The sequence below is a fragment of the Pelophylax lessonae genome (assembly GCF_965119305.1).
Source record: "Pelophylax lessonae genome assembly, chromosome: 1".
Taxonomy (NCBI): domain Eukaryota; kingdom Metazoa; phylum Chordata; class Amphibia; order Anura; family Ranidae; genus Pelophylax; species Pelophylax lessonae.
Window position 1 is genome coordinate 347,216,680 of NC_138768.1, and position 26,234 is coordinate 347,242,913.

General features: G+C 43.7%; 1 protein-coding gene across 1 annotated transcript in view; it reads right to left on the reverse strand.

Moving 5' to 3' along the window:
- Positions 1–26,234, reverse strand: part of AOPEP (aminopeptidase O (putative)) — a 719,157-nt gene that overhangs the window by 255,547 nt on the left and 437,376 nt on the right. The window contains exon 10 of the mRNA XM_082267412.1: positions 6,350–6,410. Within this exon, the coding sequence (XP_082123538.1) occupies positions 6,350–6,410 (61 nt within the window). The remainder of the gene's footprint in view (positions 1–6,349; positions 6,411–26,234) is intronic.

Genomic DNA, 26,234 nt, shown 5'->3' on the forward strand with positions numbered 1-26,234 from the left:
CGATTTGTAAGGCTGGATTGAAGTAGTATGGGTCCAGAAGAGCATGTCCTAGGGCGTCCGCGTTGTCCCTCGGTTAGAGGGAAGTGGCGCCCTGTTAGAAATCCCCGGCTATATATAGCCCATCGCGCATGCGCAGTAGCGCAGGCGTGCGTCATGACGCCGGTCATGGGACCGGGTCGGAGCGAGGAAGTGATGCGCGCGCCGGTGGAGTTGCGCGCGCATGTCTCCGGGCTGATCCAATCCCAGGTCGGCGTGAAGGCGGTGATGCGCGCGCTGATGGACTGCGCGCGCACCCTACTTGTGACGTGATGGGTATAGTACAGGATGTTCCGTAGCCGTCGACACGAAGATGAGACTTAGATCTCGAGGGGATAGAAATCCCCAGAGTCTTTGTCTGTCCCCAGAGAAGGGTGCTCTGGGGCTCCCCGTGCCGGGTGGATTTGGGAAGGCAGGAGGGGAATACAGCAGTCCCGGGCAATTGGACCTATCCTGGTCACAGGTTGCAATGTACATAAATGGTACAAACATTAAAAATAATAATAATAAGTGGATAATTATGCATTGAACATTATATAAACAGCAATAATAATTACAAGGAGAGGAAAAGGGGTGCTATCCATTTTGGTGGGGTGATCGATGGGCATCGATCGGTGGTACCAAATGAGGGCACACATGTCATACCTGGGATGGAAAATAAATAATGAAGAAAATGAAATAATAGAAAATAGAAAATAAAAAATAAAAATTAAAATATGAATAATGAAAAATAAAAAAATGAATAATAAAAAATAAATAATAAAAAATAATAATAAGGGGAAGGGGAGGGGGGGAAGAGAATAATAATTGGGTAAAGTTGTCAATTGTCAAGTTTGTGGGGTGGATCTAAGAGGTATTCTTGATCATTGTTTATGGGCAATAGATTCCAGATGGTATGGATCATCAGTCTGTTTTTCCTGAGCAGAAACCTTCAAGGAAGGGACGGTAACTTTCATTTTCGTTTAATCCGGGGGGTGTTGTAGCGTTGAGTTTTTTTATCCATCGCATCTCTTTTTGTAGGAGGGACTTATTCCAGTCCCCTCCTCTGGCTGGTATATGGATGCGATCTAGAGCAGAAAACGTGACTTGTGGCATTTTGTATTTGTGATGGTGAGTTATGTGGCGACCTAATGGGAGATGGAAATTGCCCATGGTCATACTTTGCATGTGTTTATTTACTCTTAGTCCAAATTCTTGGCGAGTTTTCCCGATGTAAAATGATCCACATTCACAGTTCATAATGTATACTACCCCTTTAGTTTTGCAGTTAGCAAAATGGCGGGGGATGAAAGTTTCACCATTGGGAAGAAGTAAGCGTGTGGATTTGCGTATCACTGCGCATTGGGCGCAAGAACCGCATGGGAAAGTTCCCACGGTTTTGCATGGGTCTCTTTGGGATTTCATTTCGCTTCTTACTAGAGTTTGGTGAACAGAGCGAGATTTTCTGTAAGTGATGAGGGGGTGAGCAGGTACCAATTCCTTAAGTGAGGGGTCCTCGGTAAGAATGGACCAATTCTTCTGTATTACGTTTCTTATTTTTTTATGTTCATTTGAGAAACGCATGATGATTCTCGTGGGGGGTGCATCTGTTTTTGTGTCCTTTTTAGTCTGTTTGTAAAGGATCTCATGTCTGTCCAATTTATTGGCTCGGTTAAAGGCCTTTCTAAGGCATGTCTTGGAGTATCCTCTTTTTATGAGTCGTTCTGTAAGGGCATTAGCTTCTTTTTGGAATTCCAAGGTTTTGCTACAGTTCCTCTTAAGTCTGAGGAACTGACTGTAGGGTATTGAGTTTTTGAGAGGTTCAGGGTGGGAGCTCTTGAAGTGAAGTATTGTGTTGCCGGCTGTTGGTTTTCTAAAGAGTGTTGTTAGAAGATTGCCTGCATCATCTTTGTAAATATAAGTGTCCAGGAATGGTATTTTTGTTTGATTATAGGATATGGTGAAATACATGTTATATTGGTTCTGATTCATTTGATTGAGACATTCTAATAATAAGGTTTCTGATCCGGTCCATATGAGGAAAACATCGTCGATGTATCTTTGCCAGAGGGAGATGTGACTTGTGTATTTGATGAGTTTTTCTGATGATAGGAAATCCTCTTCCCATTCGCCTAGGTATATATTGGCGTATGTAGGTGCACAGCTTGTGCCCATTGCCACACCGCACGTTTGAACGTAGTACGTACCACAGAAGGAGAAAATGTTGTGGTTTAATATGAATTTCAGCATCTGTAAAATGAAATTGCTGAAATTGGTATCATATCTGCTTGCTTGTTGAAGGACTTTTTCTACCACTTTGAGACCTTTGGGGTGAGGGATGTTGTTATAGAGCGTTTCGACGTCAATAGTGACGAGGAAAGCATCTGTTGGTATGATAATATTATCTAGTATTTGGAGTAAATGTCCAGTATCTTTGACATATGATGCAAGTTTGGTTACAAAGGGTTTGAGGTGAGCATCAATCACCTGACTGATGTTTTCTGTAATGCATCCGTTTCCGGAGATAATGGGTCGTCCTGGCGGGTTGAGTGGGTTTTTGTGCACTTTGGGGAGTGCATAAAATGTTGGTACTCGTGGGTGTTTGATGCGAATAAATTCCCAAAGGGTTTGAGTGATTATTTTATTATTATATGCTCTGTCAATGAGTTTGTAGAATTCGTCATTGAAGCTGTGTACCATCAGTGGGGAAATTTGTTGATAATATTTTTTATTTTTCAGAATGTTAAGGCACATTTCTTGGTATTGCTCATTGTTCATTAGAACCACATTGCCCCCTTTATCAGAGGGTTTTATGGTGATGGAATCATTTGCTTGTAGTTCTTTTAAAGCTTGAGTCTGATGACGTGTAAGATTGGTGGGGTACGTGGTTTGACGTATTTGTTCGATGTCTTTGGTAGTTTGGCGTACGAAGAGTGCAATAGCCGGATTTGTATTGAGAGGAGGGAAAATGTGTGATTTTTTCTTGAATTGTGTTTCATTGGTAGATCCTGTCGCGCTGTCTTCTTCTTCGCTATCTGAGAGTGCTTCTGTCTCTTCAAGATCCTCTAGTCCGCCTTCTTCTAATAATAAATTAAGATCTCTGATGGCTCGGTATTCGGCCGCAGTCAGGGGGGTAGGTGTTGGTTCTGTTATGGGTTTCTTGCTATAAGTAGCTTTTAGTAATAAATTTCGAGCGAATAGATTGAGGTCTTTTATGACCTCAAATTTATCCATGCCTTGACTGGGGCAGAATGACAATCCAAGGGAGAGTACTTCTTTTTGTGCTTGTGTGAGGATATGTGAAGAAAGATTGATGATATTCAATCCTTCTTGTTCTCCGGTCTTGTTTCCGTGGGATCTTAATTCGATAGGTTTTTTGAATTGGGTTTCCCTAAAAAAACCCCTTTAACTTTGGATCGCGTAAAGATTTCGTGAGGTTTTAGATTTTTTTGGGTTGTTGTGGTGTCAGGTATCTCGGTGTCGTTGGCTTGTGCACCTCCTTGTTCTTGAAGATTTTCATGTTCGCGTCTGTCAGATGTTTTCTGGGGGTGACTTCTGTCTTTTCCCCTAAAGATTTCAGCGCCTGAGTTATAGGAGGATGAGTCTGAGGACTGTTGTTGGTGTTGGGTTCTTGGGGTGCGGATCCTGTTGCGGTTTGTTCTAGATTGGTTGGTCCATTTGTAGGCTCGGCCTTGTGTAAAAGCGTTTTTGTCTCGCCAATACTTTTTTTCTTTTTTAACAAGAATTTCTTTACTATATTCTTCAAGATGGTTTTTTAACTTTTTTTCCTGTTCACTATATAAAGCAGCTGTTTTTAGGGGTGCGAGTTGATCGTATATTTTCTTAATTTCTCCTTCCAAGCTTTTACTTTGCTTAAGATATTCTTCTTGCAGAAGTAGCATCAGATTTTTAGAGCATTGGTTGAGTATTTCCTCCCAGTCATGTTTCAACTGGGATGTTATGTTCTCGATTGTGGGGAAAATTTGAATTCGTAGGCCAGCTGGGTTGATGTTCTCCTTAATATATCTATCGAATGTGCGGACATGCCAATGTAGGGATGATTTCCGTTCCAGGTGTTTTTTTAAAGTGGCGAAAAGTGCAAATATATCCGAATTTAATTGTTCTTTTTCCTTAAAGGTAGACTGTATGCTTGACATGAGGGAGTCCCACTCGGTGCCCATAAGGTCCCCCATGGTGTCCCCCGTTTCTCCCGAAGGTGCCTCCAGCTTGTAAATTAAGAGGCTGGAGGGAAGGAAATGATTGTCCTGCAGCTGCCTGGCTGGGAGTAAAGACTCTCAGTCAGGTGATGCTGGGATTTATAGGTCACCAATCACATTCCTCTACTATGCAGGCTCCATGATAAGCACTCCCCACAGGCCTCCTTACAAAATTGGATCACCGTCAAGTCTTTCAATTGTAAGTGACCAGCACCATATTTTATAGTGCTCTCAGGAAAAAGCTATTGAAATAATAAATACATTTTCAAAATATTTGATCCAATATGCTATACCTTTAGGCCAACCAGAAGGATTTCCTTCATGTGATCCCCATGCTGTGTAAGACAAGGATCCCCTTCATGTGATCCCTATGCTATGTAAGTCTGCTTAACATATATTGCCTATATATTTTTCCTATTTAATTATATCAAACCGGCAATATTACCATCACCCAAAATCATATCATTTCAGACAGCCACTCCACAGAAATCCCGTGAGAATAGTTTTGGAAGAGCAATGGGAATAATACAACCCGGGACATAACCGCCTTGGTCACCTGTATGTGTTTACTACATATTTTTTCACTATTTTTTCAAATAGTGTTATATTGTACATTTCAATATATATTTATTACATCTTTCAGACATGGTGAACTGTCTCCGCTTCCTTGATAAAGGCAATATACGCCGAAACGCGTTGGAAGTCTGACAAGACACACACTCTCTCTCAACAAGCTCACATTTCTGAGCCCCACAGACAGAGTTTCAAAAAAAGTCACCATTTCCACCTTGTCACCTTTCGTTCCATTCTCACCTTCTCACATGGGTCTATAACCCATTTGCACCAATTGTATTATATTATTTTGTTTGTATTTCTACATATTCTTTGCTTAACAGCAAGAAATCTTCTATTAATCTCCAATAAATAATTTTTTAATAAGCCCGTAAAAGTCCCATCTCCTTTGACCTGAGGCATCTAAATGTTTTAAAACTTGTATCATTATCAGGTAATCCGATATCAGGGCCAGTTCCTCAAAAAAACTCTATCCACTTTTTTGGCAATCAGAGCTTTAAGTGGGGTACACACTAGTAGAGAATCTGCCGAAAATTCCTGTCCGAGGTAAATCGTACGATTTTCGGCTAGTGTGTACACAACTTTCAGCAGCCGATGCCGACATTTTCAATGAAAAAAAACGGAGGGGCAAACACCAACATTTTTATCGTCCGTCCCCAGACGACCAATTTTCGTTTAATGTGTATGCAGTACGTCCACGAAAAATCGGATACGAAAGACCACGCATGATCTGAAGTTGCTGACTACCCGGAAGTCTAGGAACAAATGTCCCAAAAAAAAAAAATTGGACTAGAAATTTCGTGAACATTTATACACTGTCTAACCATACAAGTGAAAATCTATCAGTGCAATAATACAACAAAAATAATAATTGTGAACTGTGATAAAGCTGCAAACACTAAATGTGATCCCACTGTACAAATAAGTAAATAAATCCAATATATGTGTTGCGCTAAATCATAAATCAATACATGTGATACAATAAAATTAAACCACATAAACGATGTGAAAAACGTCCATGTGATCCAGATGGATAAAAATATTGATTTATAAGTCCCTTCGAGTAAATCATAAACCAAGTCCACGTGTAAAAAAGTGTAGAAAATATAAATAAATCAAATCCACGTGTGGAAAAATGTGCTGTGATCAATGAATTCCAAAACACCTCCGTGACTGTAGAAATCCACCACCAAAAATGCAAGCCTCTCACCTCAATATCTGACCCAGGGTCAGACACAGCAGTCCCCTACAGGGGTAATATATGGCCAGCAAAGGGATGTTTACAGGAGAGTCCATGTTTACATGGATGTTTTTCACATTGTTTATGTTGTTTAGATTTATTGTATCACATGTATTGATTTATGATTTAGCGCAACACATATATTGGATTTATTTATGCACTGTCAACTAAAAACAGTAACGCTGAGCAAGAGAGAGAAAAATCGGATTTCCCGATTTCCATCAAGTGTGTACGGGCATTAAGGTTGCATTCCAAAGTCATGTTTCAAAATAGAAAAAACAGGGCTAGTGATTTTTCAAGTTACCTTAGGCATCCCAGGAGTGTCAAGCCAGATTTTGTATATAAGTTCAACAGAGATCCCATGTCTGAAAGAGAAAAAAAAATAGATGAGGCACAATTTTTTTTTCCTACACGTTGTTGTATAACCCTCACCCTAGGCCACCCTGGTCCATCAATGATTTACATAATGCATTTGGGCTAAAAGCTGCTGAAATGCAGTGGAAATGTTTTATAGAGATTTTAGTCAATTCAGTCTTAACACTAGTTTACTCCATGTGGACTAGAGCAATCTTGACATTTTAGTTACAGGTCTACTGATTTGGCAACAACTTTACTTGTTTATGATGGACAACCAAAGTCATATGTTTATTGATTTATTTGGGAACAAACCAAGTTTTTTTGGGGAATATGGTTTTCAACTGTTATTCCTCATACTGTATGCTTTTAATGCTTTTTTAAAATTTGCCCAATGGTAGACAACCAAATAGAAAGTACCAAGGTATTCTAGGTTTTGTCCTAAACTATATTACCAAAAGTATTGGGATGCCTGTCTTTACACGCACATGAACTTAATGGCATCCCAGTCTTAGTCCGTAGGGTTCAATACTGAGTTGCCCCAACCTTTGCAGCTATAACAGCTTTAACTCTTCTGGGAATCTGTCCACAAGGTTTAGGTGTGCGTCTATGGGAATGTTTGACCATTCTTCCAGAAGGGAATTTGTGGGGTCAAGCACTGATTTTGGATGAGAAGGCCTGGCTCGCAGTGTCCTTTCTAATTCATCTCAAAGATGTTCTATTGGGTTGAGGTCAGGACTCTATGCAGGCCAGTCAAGTTCCTCCACCCCAAGCTCGATCATTCATGTCTTTATGGACCTTTCTTCATACACTGGTGTGCAGTCATGTTGGAACAGGAAGGGGCCATCCCCAAACTGTTCCCACAAAGTTGGGAGCATGAAATTGTCCAAAATGCCTTAGCATGCTGATGCGTTAAGAGTTCCCTTAACTGGAACCAAGGGACCAAACCCAACCCCTGAAAAACAACCACACACCATAATTCCCCCTCCACCAAATGATTTGGAGGGGTGGTCCAATATTTTTGCAATATAGTGTGGATGAGCGAGTTTGGGGTGGTGGAGCTTGACAAGCCTGCACAGAGTCCTGACCTCAACCAAATAGAATACCTTTGGAATGAGTTAGTGCGGAGACTGGGAGCCAGGCCTTCTCATCCACATCAGTGCCTGTTTACAAATCAAAAAAGAGTACTTTGGCTCTAAATACAGACATCATTTTCTTGATTGTGGCATGCGTAGTGGGTGTAGAAAAACAATTCTAGGTAAACAGCCCTAGCAGCAAATGGGTTAATCAGGGCTCAGAGCTGTCCTCACTGCGATCTGAATTGTGAGACTTCTTTTCAGAGCTGAGCGATCCTGTGTAGATTCTGGACTTTGAACTGATGTAGAGGACAGATGGCTACAGAAAAACAGATACGGTATCTCACAAAAGTGAGAACACCCCTCACATTTTTGTAAATATTTTATTATATCTTTTCATGTGACAACACTGAAGAAATGACACTTTGCTACAATGTAAAGTAGTGAGTGTACAGCTTGTATAACAGTGTAAATTTGCTTTCCCCTCAAAATAACTCAACACACAGCCATTAATGTCTAAACCACTGGCAACAAAAGTGAGTACACCCCTAAGTGATAATGTCCAAATTTTGCCCAAATGGTCAATATTTTGCGTGGCCACCATTATTTTCCGGCACTGCCTTAACTCTCTTGGACATGGAGTTCACCAGAGCTTCACAGGTTGCCACTGGAGTCCTCTTCCACTCCTCCATGATGACATCACGGAGCTGGTGAATGTTAAGAGACCTTGAGCTCTGCCACTTTCCGTTTGAGGATGCTCTACAGATGCTCAATAAGGTTTAATTCTGGAGACATGCTTGGCCAGTCCATCACCTTTACCCTCAGCTTCTTTAGCAAGGCATTGGTTGTCTTGGAGGTGTGTTTGGGGTTGTTATGTTGAAATACTGCCCTGCAGCCCAGTCTTCGAAGGGAGCGGATCATGCTCTGCTTCAGTATGTCACAGTACATGTTGGCATTCATGGTTACCTCAATGAACTGTAGTTCCTCAGTGCCGGCAGCACTTATGCAGCCCCAGACCATGACACTCCCACCACCATGCTTGACTCTAGGCAAGACACACTTGTCTTTGTACTCCTCACATGGTTGTCTCCACACATGCTGGACACCATGTGAACCAAAAAAGTTTATCTTGGTCTCATCAGACCACAGGACATGGTTCCAGTAATCCATTTCCTTAGTCTGCTTGCCTTCAGCAAACTGTTTGCGGACTTTCTTGTGCATCATCTTTAGAAGAGGCTTCCTTCTGGGACAATGGCCATGCAGAATAATTTGATGCAGTGTGCAGCGCATGGTCTGAGCACTGCCAGGCTGACCCCCCACGCCTTCAACCTCTGCAGCAATGCTGGCAGCACTCATATGTCTATTTCCCAAAGACAACCTCTGGATATGACGCTGGTCGACCATGGAGAGGCCTGTTCTGAGTCAAACCTGTCCTGTTAAACCGCTGTATGGTCTTGGCCACTGTGCTGCAGCTCAGTTTCAGGGTCTTGGCAATCTTCTTATAGCCTAGGCCAGTGATGGCGAACCTTGGCACCCCAGATGTTTTGGAACTACATTTCCCATGATGCTCAACTACACTGCAGAGTGCATGAGCATCGTGGGAAATGTAGTTCCAAAACATCTGGGGTGCCAAGGTTCGCCACCACTGGCCTAGGCCATCTATATGTAGAGCAAAAATTATTTTTTTCAGATCCTCAGAGAGTTCTTTTCCATGAGGTGCCATGGTGAACTTCCAGTGACCAGTATGAGAGAGTGAGAACGATAACACCAAATTTAACACACCTGCTCCCCATTCACACCTGAGACCTTGTAACACTAAGGAGTCACATGACCCCAGGGGAGGGAAAATTACTAATTGGGCCCAATTTGGACATTTTCTATTAGGGGTGTACTCAATTTTGTTGCCAGTGGTTTAGACATTAATGGCTGTGTGTTGAGTTATTTTGAGGGGACAGCAAATTTACACTGCTATACAATCTGTACACTCACTACTTTACATTGTAGCAAAATGTAATTTCTTCAGTATTGTCACACAAAAAGATATAATAAAATATTTACAAAAATGTGAGGGGTGTACTCAATTTTGTGAGATACTGCACAACTTGTGTAGGAGGATTGGTTACATTTCTTTGTATCCTCTGATACTAGTCACTTCACTGGATATATGTGAGGGTCTTCAACCACTGTTAGTATGCAAAAAAAATCCTTTATAATACAATTATAACAGTGGATTGTTTTACTGTTGAATTTTTCATGAAGCTTTTGTAATATTTTATGTTTTAAGTTATGGCAGGTTTTCAGACATAGCAGAAAAACTGGATGACACGTAAAAGAAAGTGATGTTTATTGCCAGGCAAGATCAAACTCTGTCCTCAATACTCTGAAACCTTTCCATCAGCATTGTTAGGGCTGTTTGAGCGAAGTGTCTGATATTTTTACTAAAAACTGACAAGAAATGTTTTTTTTTTTTGGCATCCACACCTTATTAGTCTTGAAATATTTTTATAGTTGTGAAAAGAGCAGCTGCAGTGTTCAGAGATAGACAAAAATTCAGGTCAGACAAGGTCTTCAAATAAATCAACCAAACTGATGGATGATAACAAAAAAGGCCTGTAACACACATCGTATATACATACAAAATACTTCAAAAAATCTATACAAATAAACAAATGTTCGATTTGCCATAATTAATTAGATATCAAGCACTGCTGTTAGCCTGGTTTGCATAACATCATATAAACAGAGTACAGGCCTCAGGAGTGGAGAGTCCAAGGTTCAGAAGTGTGGATTGCACAGACTGCAGGGTTCAAAAGTGCAGAAGGAAGGGCACAGGAGCACATAACACAGATTGCAGCAGTCAGAAATGTATAACCCACATAGTGCAGAGGCCAGAAGTAAATTTGCAAATTTTTTTCTTTTGTATTCATAGTAAGTTCAGCCTAATGTGTTTATGTTATATGCTTGTATCCTTGCATTATCACGTCTTTGAAGCCCCATTGTGGTTGGAAATAGTCCTGAAAGAATGACTCACTGTATAGACAGTTCTTTTGTCAAATATAATAAAATAATATGACCATGACTCACTAAACTGCAAAGTTAAATGTTTACCGTAAAATCCATTTCTCTGATGTTCATTGACGGAAACAGCTCCCGATCTTCTTGACCATTATATAATGCTGTCTCCTACAGGAGTAGGACACTAGGAAGAAAAATAACTTGGCAGTCCTAAGAGGTATACTCCCCCTCTCTGCTATAGGTAGTCAGTTTTGTTTCAAGCAGTGTCAGAAGTAATACAACTCCATAGTGGGTGCTGTGTCCGTCAATGAACATTAGAGAAATGGATTTTACTGTAAGTCAAAAATCCCATTTTCTCTTTCATTCATTGACGGACACAGCTCCTGATCTTCTTGACCATTAGGACGTCCCAAAGCAGTGTCAAACATGAGGGGTGGGAACAGCAAGAAAAAATTCCCAAGGCTAAACCATAGCCAACCAGGTAACAGGGCTCAACCAAAACAACTGGAGCCCACCAGAAAAACATTACACCCTCAAGGAGGGAACAAGCCCCCTAAACAGCAGCCTGCAAATTTAAAAAATTTTGTGAAAGTGTGCACCGACAAACCAAGTAGCCCCCTTGCACACCTGCGTTACTGACGCCTGATAACAAAAGGCCCAAGAAGCACTGAGCGCCCGCGTAGAGTGGGTTTTCACAGGGAAAGTGGAAGGAAGCTGACCCTTAATCGAATAGGCCTCAATCACCGTCTGTCTGATCCAACGAGAAATGGTCGCAGAAGAAGTGGATAGTCCTTTTCGAGGCCCATCCGTAAGCACAAATAGTAAGTCTGACTTCCTAAAAGACTCACCGGGGAGCGCATGGCCAAGGGTCGTTGAAAGAAGATCGCCAAGGCCAACACCTGACCCTTAATGGTACTCAAGGCCAATTTCTGCTTAACCTCCTGTTAAAAGAAGGTCTTGACCCGAGCCACCAAAAAAGAGCAAGGGTGAACAGCAAGCGACTCACACCACAAAATGTACACTTTCCATGTACGATGGTAGATCTTCCTAGAAGTAGACTTCATAGCCTTCAGTAGTGTGGGAATAACTGACCCAGACAAACCTCTATCCTTCAGCACCTGGCTTTCAACAGCTCAAGCTGTCAAAGTCAGCGACTGTAAAGCAGGATGGAAGATTGGCCCTTGGAACAACAGATCCGCCCTAAGAGGTAGTCTCCAAGGGGCGTACCAGCCGCACCAGGTCGGCGTACCAAGACCAGCGAGGCCAATCCGGGGCCATGAGAATGACTGGAATTCCTTTTGCCTCGATCCTGTGCAAGAGTCCCCGCAGAAGCTTGAGAGGAGGGAAAGCGTAATTCGGACGATACTGGCCCCAGGAGGCCAACAGCACATCTGTGGCGTCTGCTAGTGGATCATGTGAAACTTGTGCACATTCCTGTTGAGCCAAGATGCCAACGGATACACCTCGGGGTGCCCCACAGGAGATACAGCTGATGAAATACTTCCAGATGAAGGGACCACTCCCCGTGGTCCAACGACTGCCGACTGAGATAATCTGCCTGCCAGTTTTCCACCCCTGGAATGTGTACGGCGGAGAGGGCCAGAACAAAATGTTCTACGCACCGAAGAATGCCAGCTACCTCCAGAGCTGCCAATCCACTTCTTGTTCCACCCTGGAGAATGACATAAGCCACAGCTGTGGTATTGTCTGATTGGATTCTCACCGAACACCCCTGAAGGCGATTAGTCCAGTGATTCAGGCACAGCCTGATCGCTCGGAGGTCCAGGACATTAATCAGGAGTCTGGACTCTTCCAGTGTCCAAACTCCCTGAGTGGAGTGATCGGGAGTCTGGACTCTTCCAGTGTCCAAACTCCCTGAGCGGAGTGTCGACCCAGGACACCTCCCCACCTGGACAGAATGGCATCCGTGGTGACCACTGTCCAATACAGGGGGAGAAAAGATTTGCCCTGGAAAGAGCTGGAGAGTGAAGCCACCAGATCAGGGACCCTTTTGTTTTTTGACTCATCTGGATCTGATTGTCCAGAGATCTCGGACACTTGTCCCATTTTGCCAAGATCTCCCTTTGCAGGGACCTCATATGGAACTGTGCAAACAGGACTGGCTTAAAGGTAGAAGGTAGTAGGGAGGAATCGAGCAACTATAGACCAGTGAGTCTGACATCAATAGTAGGCAAATTAATGGAAACCCTATTAAAGGATAGGATTGTGGAACATCTTAAATCCCATGGATTGCAAGATGAAAAACAACATGGGTTTACTTCAGGGAGATCATGTCAAACAAATCTAAAAATTTTTTTGACTGGGTGACTAAAATAATAGACGGTGGAGGTGCAGTAGACATTGCATATCTAGATTTTAGTAAGGCTTTTGACACTGTCAAACATAGAAGACTTATCAATAAACTGCAGTCATTGAGCATGGACTCCCATATTGTTGAGTGGATTAGGCAGTGGCTGAGTGACAGACAACAGAGGGTTGTAGTCAATGGAGAACATTCAGAACAAGGTCATGTTACCAGTGGGGTACCTCAGGGATCTGTACTGGGACCAATTTTGTTTAATATCTTCATAAGTGATATTGCAAAAGGCCTCGATGGTAAGGTTTGTCTTTTTGCTGATGACACAAAGATATGTAACAGGGTTGATGTTCCTGGAGGGAAACGCCAAATGGAAAGGGATTTAGAAAAACTAGAAGAATGGTCAGAACTCTGGCAACTGAAATTTAATGTGGATAAGTGCAAGATAATGCACCTGGGACGTAAAAACCCAAGGGCAGAATATAGAATATTTGACACAGTCCTGACCTCAGTATCTGAGGAAAGGGATTTAGGCGTAATTATTTCAGAAGACTTAAAGGTGGGAAGACAATGTAATAGAGCAGCATGAAATGCCAGCAGAATGCTTGGATGTATAGGGATAAGCAGTAGAAAGAGAGAAGTGCTTATGCCGCTGTACAGAACACTGGTGAGACCTCACTTAGAGTATTGTGCGCAGTACTGGAGGCCATATCTCCAGAAGGATATAGATACTCTAGAGAGAGTTCAGAGAAGAGCTACTAAACTAGTACATGGATTGCAGGAAAAAACTTACCAGGAAAGGTTAAACGACCTTAACATGTATAGCTTGGAAGAAAGAAGAGACAGAGGGGATATGATAGAAACTTTTAAATACATAAAGGGAATCAACTCGGTAAAGGAGGAGAGCATATTTAAAAGAAGAAAAACTACCACAAGAGGACACAGTTTTAAATTAGAGGGGCAAAGGTTTAAAAGTAATATGAGGAAGTATTACTTTACTGAGAGAGTAGTGGATGCATGGAATAACCTTCCTGCAGAAGTGGTAGCTGCAAATACAGTGAAGGAGTTTAAGCATGCATGGGATAGGCATAAGGCTATCCTTCATATAAGATAGTGCTAGGGACTATTCATAGGATTCAGATATATTGGGCAGACTAGATGGGCCAAATGGTTCTTATCTGCCGACACATTCTATGTTTCTATGTTTCTAAAAACCATCAGGCCCAGCACCCTCATGCAAGTCTGGAGGGACGACCACCTGCTGGACAGCAAGAGATGAGTCACAGCATGCAACTTCTGAATTTTGTCCAGAGTCAGACCCAGATAGTCCAGCTTCGTGGAAGGAACCAGAGCAGACTTCTGAAAATTCAGAAGCCAGCCAAACTCCCTCAGAGTCCATATAGTGATGTCCACATTGTCCATCAGAGCAGTAGGAGACTCAGTAGGAGACAGATGAAGCAGGGGAAGGCGGGGGCACTTTTTACTACCCCACACCCCAAAAGCCACCTCCACGCGGGACACAAAGGACTCCAGGACCGCCGTCAGTGCATTAATTGATGGCAGGCTCTGAGAAGGGGTCAAGTGGGGATATTTGCTCCAAGGACTCCATGAGGAATAAGCGTACCCCACAAAAGTGCAAATAAAAAAAAACACAGCTAAAGGACACCCCCACCTCGCTGGTAACACCAACTGGTCGCCAGCCACAGAGCAACCCCCCAAACCTGCAGCAGAGAGAGGGAGAGGACCCCACCAGACTCCGCACTCCATCAGGCAGTCGGTGGCAGCACCAGGATCAAAGCACTCCACGTGCGGCATCCAGGAAGGAAAGAGGCCCAGGAGTCAGCACCAGGGGATAAGGAGGGGCTCCCACAGCTAAAATGGATGCCCAGAAGGCTCCACAGTAATGGCCACCATTCAATTTAATTCCAGAATAACGCAAAATGGCCAGTGCGGCTACACAAACATGGCCGCCAGCCTATACAGAAAATAGGCTACATAAAAATGGTGGAGCTGCGCGGCTCCAGGAGGGATCCCTGGGCCCAGGAAGACACAGAGCAAGAAGGAGGGGCCCTGACAGTAGCCCCCCACCAGGTACAGCCCCCCTCACAGCCGATCGCCCAGTTGCCAGCAGCGTACCCCCTGCCTCCATCGCCAGTAATGCACCCTGAGGTGCAGCCCAGTCCCAGGAGGTAGCCAGACCATCATACGACCCCAGTATAGGTGGAGGGAGGATGGGGGGCAGAGAGGGGGGAAGATGACATACAGGACCATCAGACTCAAGGGGGGGGCCTAATGGGAAGGAGGGGAACCCAGGGGTCCGACCATCCCAGGGAGGGGCCCGCGTTCACCCCAAAACCCTCCAAGAGGAGAGGGGGGACAGCTACTCACCATACCAGAAACCAGGCGGGCACTGCTCCAGACAGAACCTTCTCGCCATCTAAATTGGGGGAGGGCTGTCCACCAGGAGGAACGCTGTGATGCAGGCCGAGACTCTGTCGTATGCGACCTCGCAAGGAGCTTAACTCACAGGCTAGCCCCTGTCCTGTGGGGCTATGTTGCGGCTGACCTAGCGTAGAGCTGGGGTCTGCTCATGCTTGCTGGCCATACTGGGGTGACTACTGGATCTAGATGATTCAGCCCGTTGCCCAGTCCGGCAGTTGATTGTAGATCTCACAGAAAAAAAACAGGAGAAAAAAATCTATCTAAAAAGAAAAATTGCCAGGACCAGAGATCCCAGCAAGGAACTAGGTCCTTACTCCTGACTAGGCAGAAAAAAAACTGGGTACCTATAGCAGAGAGAGGGAGTAAACCCCCTGGGACTGCCCATAGGCATAGTCAAGTTCTTTTTCTGCCTAGTGTCCTACTCCTGTAGGGGGCAGTATAACCCAGTGGTCAAGAAGATCAGGAGCTGTGTCCGTCAATGAACGAAAGAGAAAAAAAATGTTTGACTTCACAAATGCATCAGCGCCTGGTTCGAGAAAGGCTTTGCACACAGCAATCTGCAAAGTTATAGATATTTCTCTTTCAATAAAGTTTGCAATCCATCATTTTCTCGTAACAATCAGGTTGTGTGCACACACTTTCACAAGTTACAACAGCAGAAAGCCATCAAGTAATAACAGGGAGTACTCTTAGAGGGTGTTTGCAGTACATTAATGGGGTATACTGGGTTACCGACCAATTAAAGTGTATCTATAGCCAAAACTTTTTCTTAAGTTTGGTATAGAGTATGGAAGGGCTAAAACACCTACCGTTTTTTTTTTTTTTTTGCTGTCTGTGTACCATTAGGGAAATCTTCCTTCACTTTCTGTCCCAGAGATGCAACAGAAAAGTGGTGATCTCCCAAATTGAGGGAAATTCAAATGTTAGACACTTGTTCCAAAAACAAATGCCTCACCACCATTTCTGTCTTATAGGTTGCCTCTATCAGGAGTATATAACATTCCAGGCCAGACCACATGGTAGAGATTTTAAGTAGGTTTGGAGTTCCATTATCATTTATGTTTCTAAACCCAAAACAAAAAATTAAATATATCGCAGTTTATGAATCTTTAGATATTGTAGCTGCCTTACTTTTTGTTTTTATGATTTTTCCCTTTATATCTACCAAGTGATCTGTCAAACAACATAGTTCTTATCTTAGGGAGTCTCCTACATCTAATGTTAGATCAACTAGTAGATTTAGATGGACCTTCCATAAGTGACTAACAAATTAAAGCATACAGTAACCCCAGCTAACACTCTTTAAGCATTTAGAGAACATTTTTTTTCCTTTTGAGATAAAGAGTTTAACTGAATGAATAAAAGCTGACCATTGTAAGCACCCCTGTCAGTGTTAAAGCATTTGCTTTTTGTAATTTGGCCCCTTCTATCACCTAAAAAACCTGGCTGATCCTGCCAGTTTCTATCCTCCCCTCTGTACACTGACCATGGTGTATCATGGGTGCTGAGCCCTGACATCGTGGTCAGTGTACGTGCCTCCGTCATCTGCAGCCTTTATCTCTGCTCTCCTGTGTCCTCCTCTCCATCCGCTCCCTGCCTATCAGCTCTGTGTCACGGCCCACCCGCCCCTCCTGCTGCTCAAAATACTGTTAATATATTATATAATCCTGTTTGTCTCCTAAGCCTGTGTGCCTCTGTCTCTGTGTTTTATAAAAAAAATTCTGTATATACCTGATTTTAGTGTGCTGCTTGGTGATCACGTGACCGGCTTGCTCTCCTTCCTCCTCTCCTCCCGAGTGACGTTAGCAGGGGAATCTCAGCCCCGCCCCCTGCAGCTGTCAGATGGGGAGAGAAGAAAGCCAGCCAGTCACGTGATCGCCAATAAGCACCTTGAAATCTGGTATATACAGCATTTTATTTATAAAACACAGAGACAGAGGTACACAGGCTTAGGAGACAAAGATGATTATAAAAAGTCCTGCAAGTGGCTTAACATTCACTTTAAATTGATTGTATCAACTCTCTAATTTCCATTTTTTCGCTGCACTGTATGGTCTGTTAAAAGAAGCTGAAAAATAACAGCAGATTAAAAAAAAAGATTTAAATTATGGGAGACTCAAAAACTAAATTTGCTAGTGACAGACTACATCACATATGTCATTTTTATCACATTAAGTGTGCAAATATGTCTGCCTAATAAGGCTGGAATCTCCAAGGATGGAGAGGGGAAGAATAACAGATTTGGACTTGAAAGTGTAAGAGGGTTTTGTAGCTTGGTCAGGTGCAGCTCACAAGGCACGTGTACTAGGCAAGGATGGCCTGGTTTGCAGTTGTTTGGATGCCTGAAAGACTGCATGGGGTTGTCATTTTGAACCCTCCAGTGTTGCGGGTTTTTCAAGGGTTCTTCTTGTTGATCATCTAAAGTTTTGGTAAGGTGAACAGCTGGGAATAAGAGATGGGCTCAGCAGAAGCACATCTCACTGTGCCAATAGTAGGCCCTGCCCTATTAAAATACTTTTGCTTTTTTTTGGTTTCCACCCTATTGTTGGAAAGAACTTGTTGTCCCAATGTCCAAGTATGCTGGTTGTGCTTCCTATACAGCAAAATGGTTTTACATTAGTTTCTGTTGCTTACTGAATGCCCACCAGCCTGCTAAAAATGGATTTTTGTAAAATCTTACCGTAAAATCCTTTTCTCTTAGCTCATTGACAGACGTAGTCCTCGGTGATACAGCACCTTCGGGTTATGTTGCCTCCACAGGAGTAGGACTAGACAGGAAATAAAATGCTCTGGCCACACCCTAGGGGCAGTCCCAGAGGGTATATCCTCTCTCTCTCTGCCTCAGCAAATCAGTTATGTCATAAAAGCAGTCTTTAGAGAATTTAACCCAACCCAACTCAAAAAAACAGAGGGGCGGGTACTACGTCTGTCAATGAGCTAAGAGAAAAGGATTTTACGGTAAGATTTTACAAAAATCCATTTTTCTCTATCGCTCATTGACAGACGTAGTCCTCGGTGATACAGCACCTTCGGGAAGTCCCAGAGCAGTATCACAAATGAGGGGTGGGAAAATGGAAATCAAATCCAAATCTAGAAGGCCCAACCGGTGCCAACTAGAAGTTTACAATGCTCATCCTTAATGATGAGACTCAAAAAAACATTTTCAAACAGAAAAAAACCCTCGAGGTAGACCACCGGTCTCCTCAAATTGCGGCCTGCAAAACCTTGCGGCCAAATGAGGCATCCGCCGATGCCATCACATCAATTTTATAAAATTTTGTAAAGGTATGTACCGACGACCAGGTGGCCGCTTTACATACCTGGACCACTGACGCCTGATGGCGAAAGGCCCAGGAAGTACTGAGCGCTCGAGTGAAGTGCGCCCTAACAGGGAACGGAGGATTCCGACCCTTAATAGAATAAGCCTGTACCACCGTCTGATTGATCCATGTAGATATGGTCGTGGCAGACACAGGCAACCCCCTTCAAGGGCTATCCGTGATCACAAAAAGTGAGTCCGTCTTACGAAAACCACTTTAGGAAGGAAGGATGGATTCGGAAGAAGAACCACCTTATCCCTATGAACCACCAGATCTGGGGAACGACAGGATAATGCGGCCAGTTCTGACACCCTGCGTAGAGAAGTAATGGCCACCAAGAAGGCCACCTTCTGGGAATGTAAGCAAGGGAATCTCCCTAATATCTTCAAAGAGAAGTTTCTGAAGAACCGACCACACTAAATTAAGATACCAGGCGGTAAGAGTGCGCGCACTGGCGGAGCCAGATGTCGCACCCCCTGGATGAAATTCAGCACCAAGGAATGATTAGCCAAAGGTTTCTTGAAAGAAGATTGCTAACGCCGAAAACCTGACCCTTGATCGTGCTCAAGGATAGTTTCTGCTCAACCCCTTGTTGCAGACAGACCAAAATTCGGGTCACCGAATAGGTCTGTGGGGGAAATCCAATAGATTCACACCATGCAATATAAGACTTCCATGTGCTGGAAGTCGCTTTCCTTGCTTTAACTGGAGGTAGGAATAACTGAAGCTGACACTCCCTTGTCCTTCAGTACCTGGGTCTCAATGGCCAGGCCATTAAGCCAGCGACTGTAAAGCAAGATGGAAGATCGGTCCCCGAGACCGCAAATCCTCCCTGAAAGGAAGTCTCCAAGGAACGTCCGCGACTAGCCTCGCCAAGTCGGCGTACCAGGCTTGACGAGGTCAATCCAGAATTTCCAGAATAACTGGAATTCCCTCCACCTCTATCCTGCGAAGAAGTTCCCGCAGCAACTTGAGAGGATGGAAGGCATGCCGTAGCTGATACTGCCCCCACGGGGCGATCAGCATTTCTGCTGCGTCCGCTAGAGGATCGTGGCGCGAGCTACAAACCTCCGCACCTTCCTGTTAGGCCAAGGTGCCAAAAGATCCACATCCGGGATGTCCCAATGTAGGGACAGCTAGGGAAAAAACCTCTGGATGAAGAGGCCATATGCGATTGGATCCGAATCGGGCTGCTCTAGAGCTGCTCGATCCAGTAAATCAGACAAAATCTGATCGCTCTCAGTTCCGATACCCTTAATTGGTAATCTGGATACTATCGGAAGAAATGACTTCCCCTGGTTGAGCATCGGAGACTTCCTGGTCCGCTCGCTCAACCGGATCCGATTGTCCAGGGAATCGGAATTCTGATTCCATTAAAAAAGAATCTCCTTCAGGAGAATTCGGGTATGAGACTGGGTATACGGTACTGCCTCTAAGAAGGCCACCATCAGTCCCAGCCAATTGACGGACAGCAACATCCGAATCGTTGACTGAACCTTCTGGAGTTTCCCAGCAAGGAGAAACTCTCTTGCCCAGGATGTATCCAACCTTAGGCCCAGATAGTTCAGTCTCCTGGTGGGAACCAGGGATGATCTTTGGGAAAGCGAAAAAACGCTGATGTCCTGCGATGATGGGGATATAAAGATAGGCATCCTATATGTCTATGGAAATCTCTTTTATGCAGGGAGGCCACCACTGTACGGATGGACTCTATTTCTTCCCAAGTCCAGATTTGGACGCACCTTGCCCTCTTTCCTGGGAAGGGAAGAATCGCATCGGTGGAAGTGATCGAAACTCGATCCTGTGTCCTCCAGAAACCGGTGAAGACATCCCCCCCCCACCCCAGAGATGGGTAGGGGCGCATCAGGCTATATTCTTCAGGCTTGGCTGAGCCGCACTCTTTGTTTACCCGACCAGCGCCCTTTGAAACCCCTCTAAAGGGGCTTTGGAGGGTTTCGCCTTATCGCCCGCCCTCGCGGAACGAACAACTCTATATGAGCAGAAAAGGAAGTTACGAGGTCTTTTTATCCTAACAGTCTGTGGCAAGACAGCAGGTGGTACCGTCTATCCTATAAAGAGGAATTCCTCAAACGGATAGCACCTAGCCATGCGTTTGGAAATAACAGGGGTTCGTTTCAAAACGACCCCATTTGGGTAAAGGAAAATCCTTCGCCCTTTTGGTAGGCTAACAAGTACCAAAAAGGAATCTCAGTCTCAGCTACCTCTGCCGGTGTAACCTCAAGACTAAAGGTTTCCCGGACGGACACAACTAGTGCATCCACCACTCTTGTGCTATGGCGGAGGCAGAAACGTGCTCCTCACTGCTGAGGAGATATTACCTGAGACAACTGCCCCCTAAGAGGGACCTGCAACTGCATTGACCAGTTCCGAATCCGTATCTGAAGTATCTGATAAACAATAGGGGTAGGCGGGGGTCGCTACTTGACCCCCGTCCCTGACAGGCCACCTCCACCCGGGATACCAAAGACTCCAAAATTGCCGATAATGCATTAAAAACAAGTGGGGTACTGGAGGGTCCTGCGGCCACCTTGAGGCGATCAGGTGGGGATACCTATGCGGCAGGGTCAATGATTATACAAGACACTTGCCAGCGACAAAAAATGACAAAGTAAAAAAAAAAAAAAACTTTTTTTTTTTTTTTTGTGTCCCCCAGTCGCAACAGCGCCCCTCAGTGTTACCTGCCTTTTTGGACCCCACAGAGAGAGAGACAGACCCCAAGGCTCATCCCTGATGCACAGAAGTTTTCATCAGCTTGCTCAGTGCTTGTCTTGTTACAGACAGGAAGTCTTTGGCCCTATTTCCTGGGTAAAAGAGGCGGCTCCGCCCCTTAACACGCCTGCCGGCTCCTCCCCCTGGCTCCATGAGGTGTTTGAGTCACCTCAAACATGGCCGCCCCCATGCTGGAGACACGAGGCTACACCAAAATGGCGGCCTCGTGCGATCTACCAGACAATGGCGGCGGCCTGCACAGAATAGCGGCATGTCTGCAGAAGGATCTCGGCCTCACAACCCTTCACCCTCATGGTGGTCAGCGTGGTCGGAGGTACCGGACCTCAGCGGGCCGTATGCGGTCCGCTGCTTAGCTGGAGGAATGATCTGGAATGCAGTATACATGTATAGACATCGCCCTGTGGCTACTGACAGGTAGGATACCTTATACTATCACAGTAAAGTTCTAGTACTGCCACTGACTACAATCATTTACACATCTTTACAATTAGATTGTCAGCTCCCAAACCAAGCCTCCTGGCTTCTTGCACACAAAAATCACACTCAATTAGGGGGATCTGTGACATGTTGTAGGATAGAGGGGAACCCATCCTTACCATTACAGAGAGGGGCCCGCGTTCACCACAAGACCCGTCAGGGGGAAAGGGGGAACATACTACTCACCATACCGGAACCAGGCGGGCGCCAACTCCTGACAGTACCCCTCTCCACCGAGGTAGGAGGGCTGTCGACCAATACGGGCGCCGTGACTCATGGTCTTTGGTGTTTCAGCGAGACGTTTAACTCGCAGGGTCAGTCCCCGTCCAGTGGGACTATGTCGCGGCCGACCCAGCGCGGAGCTATGGCCTGCACGCGCTCGTAGGCTGAACTGGGGTGACCACTGGATCTCAACATCCAGCCCGTCGCCCAGTTCAGCTTTCTTGCTTGAAGATCTCACAGGAACACTGGAGAAAAAAAGCTGTCTTAAAAAATTATTTTCTAAGAAAAAAATCCTGCCAGGACCGAAGATCCCAGCAAGGTATCTAGGTCCTTACTCCTGACTAGACAGAAAAAAACTGATTTGCTGAGGCAGAGAGAGAGAGGATATACCCTCTGGGACTGCCCCAAGGGTGTGGCCAGAGCATTTTATTTCCTGTCTAGTCTTACTCCTGTGGAGGCAACATAACCCGAAGGTGCTGTATCACCGAGGACTACGTCTGTCAATGAGCGATAGAGAAAGTCTGTTTAATATAGGTAACTGTTAACGTATTACCAGAATTACAGCAAAAAAAAAAAATACACTATATTTTCTGGTTACCCATCAATTTAAAAGCCAAAGTTGTGGCAGCACTTATCAAATCTCTTCATATGGGTTTCTGTACTTTGCCCATCATCACTGCACTCTACAACCTCATAATAAATACAAACCCAATATACACTGACTGGAAGACTGTTATTAGCCTAACTTTATTTAATGCTAACAAAAAGCAAAAATACTTTCAAAATGGTTTCCAATTGAATTTAGTTTCAGGAGTACACTGACTCCCACGCTTTATCCTCCAAAAAACATAAATCTAAGCTTCTATTCTTGTAAAAATAACAGTGGAGAGACTTTTTTTTTTTTTTTACTGAATCAGGAACTGTACTCTCCTTTTCAGGAAATAATCGTTCATTTAATGTCTGAATACTATGGAAATAGAATTTCCACAAAGAGCTAGCAGTAAAATTAAAACCACACATTTTTAATGCTGGCAACAAAATAAGCATAACTTGGCAAAGTCGTGTTGGAAAATGTGCCTAGCCAATCACAAGTCACGGTGAGTGGTTACAGAGCCTGGTCTTGAGTGTAAATATCTAATAGAGTACACTTGAAAAAGCAGAATGAAAAAAAGGAAGAACAGGAGCTGTGCATGCTAAGGACGAGAATGTTTCAGTTTAGAGTATGGCATTGTTTACTACAAATGCCTAGATCATGTTTCAGAAATGTAGACATATGCTCTGGTTAATGTCATTGTATTCTGGAAAATGTTTTTTTTTTTTTTGATGCAAAGTATATCATTCAGCTTCTAGGCATATAGATATATTTCATTACCTAAACAGAATTGAAGTGAAGTTTCATAGTGTTAAGAGGAACGGTTTACAGTTTCTTGAGGTGCAATAGTTTCACGTGTCCTCTCCATACAAAATAAACAACCACTTCTACAGAGAAATTCTGCGGTTGCCCCTTATATTCTATGGGCTAGGTCAGCACCTGTACAGAATTTTACAGCCTCAGCACCCACCCAGAAGATATGAACACATATTATTTGTGGGCAGGTTGTAGCAGCCAGTACACCCTTTTTTCCATTAAAAGGGTAAATTCTGGAGACAAGTATTTGCTGACTCACCAGGGTATTCCAGGAAACGTTTTAAGTAAACTAAAGTCTGACATTTGACCCCATATTCCCGAAAACGCAACCAAATTTAGGGAAATACATTTTACCTCAGATAAACAATGTACTAACCACCTCTTTTTTTATCTATAAGGGCCCTTTCACACAGGCTTTCCGATCAGGTCTGCCTGTCCATTTTTCAGGTGGAGTTGATCAGAAGGTCTATATGGGTCTTGTGCCCATTTACACCAGTCTACCTCCAAGTTTATCCAGGTCTGGAAAAAAAAAGGAAAAGGACTGCCTCCTATTCTGTTTTTCTGGACATAAACATGACGTCCCGGACGATGCCAACTTATGACGAAACACGTCGGGCGGTGCTAAACGTGACGTCACCACGCCCCCTTGGATGCCGGCCTTTCGATTGCTTCCGTGAACGCGGGACGCCGCGGTTCATACATCTTGTTTGCATCGGCTCTGGGACATGTTCCTTTCCATTGTTTGTACGTAAGTGTATTTTTAATAAACGTTAATTTAACCACATGCAGTATTACACTATGTGCCTCTTCTCATCTCCTCTTTGATACCTGGTTTGCCATTGCTGTTATCGGATACATCATGATGTCTGACCATTGGTGATCTTACATCAGCTGTGTTTAAAGCGCTTGTGGCCATAGCCTTCTGGTAAGCGGCCATCTATATGTTTTTTTAAGCTCACAGGTGATTTTTTTTCCTTCTGCTCACACTGGGAAGAGGTCTCCTGGATATCATTACCTGCTGGGACTTGTGGTTCCTTTTTATTTATGCTGTGTCACTCGTGATTTTTGATGACGTTTTTCTTCACTTATGGACTTCACTTTGTCACTTATTAGAAACTAGTTGGAGGAATTATTTTTGTCACTCACTCACAGTTATGACTTGTGTCACTATTCATATACATCACAATCATTTTTTTCAATTACCTTTTTCAATAATTTGTGTTAGTGCTACACATTGTATATTTATTTGTTTGTGATTTTCTCTACAGATCAGTGTATGCGGCTTTCTTTGCACTTTTTACGTACATTTAGATTCTCATTTAGCGCAGAAAATTTGTTGGTTTTGTAAACATGATGGATCGGAGAGAGCCAGATGTTAAAGTTTGTTTACATGCAGCCACCCAAAGAGTCATCATGGATCCACTCCTGTCTGCTGCATAAATACAGACACAAACGGAACAGGCACAGATGTAAAAAAAATTGATCTCCATCCCATTCAGCTCTGACTCAACAAGGAATCTGCTCTCAGAGCGGCATTGTGTAAAGGGTTCTAATATTCTGTTATAGCGGTACTGCAGCATGTCTAAATATGACTACATGGTTCAACAGGTATCATAGTTGGACCGTGCCTGCCCAGTGTAATGTAACTGACCCAATCAGACACACTCCCTCTCGTTATCCCTGTATAAGGGTGCATGAACATGGGTATGATGATGAGGGTAGCTGTTTTTCATCTATGGCAGCACAGAGCACTGAATTGGAAAGGCAGAAAGCACATTTCCACTGAAAATATTTTGGTCAAACAAAAAATAGTACTTTTTGTTTCTATTTAATTTCCTAATGTAATAATACAAATAGTCATGAGGATTTACATTTAAAAATAAAAAAGAACGCTCCATTCATGCTGAAAAAATGTGACATTCACTTAAGACATTACAGGGAAGGAGCATAGAATCGCTTTGGGCAGTATTCTATAACACCTTTGCTGCTTAGAGGCTTAAAGAATAGAGACTGAAAATGTGATAGTCAGAAATAACTATCAATGTATCCTACTTCTTATGCCTGATTTTAACAGCTCTGTCTACATTCCTGCCAGTTAAATAAGAACTTTAAAACAAAAAGTGACATACTAATACTATCAGGAAACCACTCAACTATTTTTTTATTAAGGTGGTTCACAATATATATATCTATATACAGTACATACATACACTTTATTGCCAAAAGCATTGGGATGCCTGCCTTTTCACGCACATGAACGTTAAAGGCATCCCAGTCTTAGTCTGTAGGGTTCAATATTGAGTTGGCCCACCCTATTGCAGCTATAACAGCTTCAACTTTTCAGGGAAGGCTGTCCACAAGGTTTAGGAATGTGTCTATGGGAATGTTTGACCATTCTTCCAGAAAAGCATTTGTGATGTTGGACGAGAAGGCCTGGCTCACAGTCTCAGCTCTAATTCATCCCAAAAGTGTTCTATCTGGTTGAGGTCAGGCCAGTCAAGTTCCTCCACCACAAATCCCTCATCCATGTCATTATGGACCTTGCTTTGTGCACAGTCATGTTGGAACAGGAAGGGGCCAACCCCAAACTGTTCCCACAGTGTTGGGAGCATGAAATTGTCCAAAATGTCTTGGTATGCTGACTACTTAAGAGTTCCCTTCACTGGAACTAAAGGGTCAAGCACAACCCCTGAAAAACAACCCCACACCATAATCCCCCTTCACCAAATGATTTAGACCAGTGCACAAAAGCAAGATCCATAAAGACATGGATGAGCGAATTTTGGGTGGAGGAACTTGACTGGCCT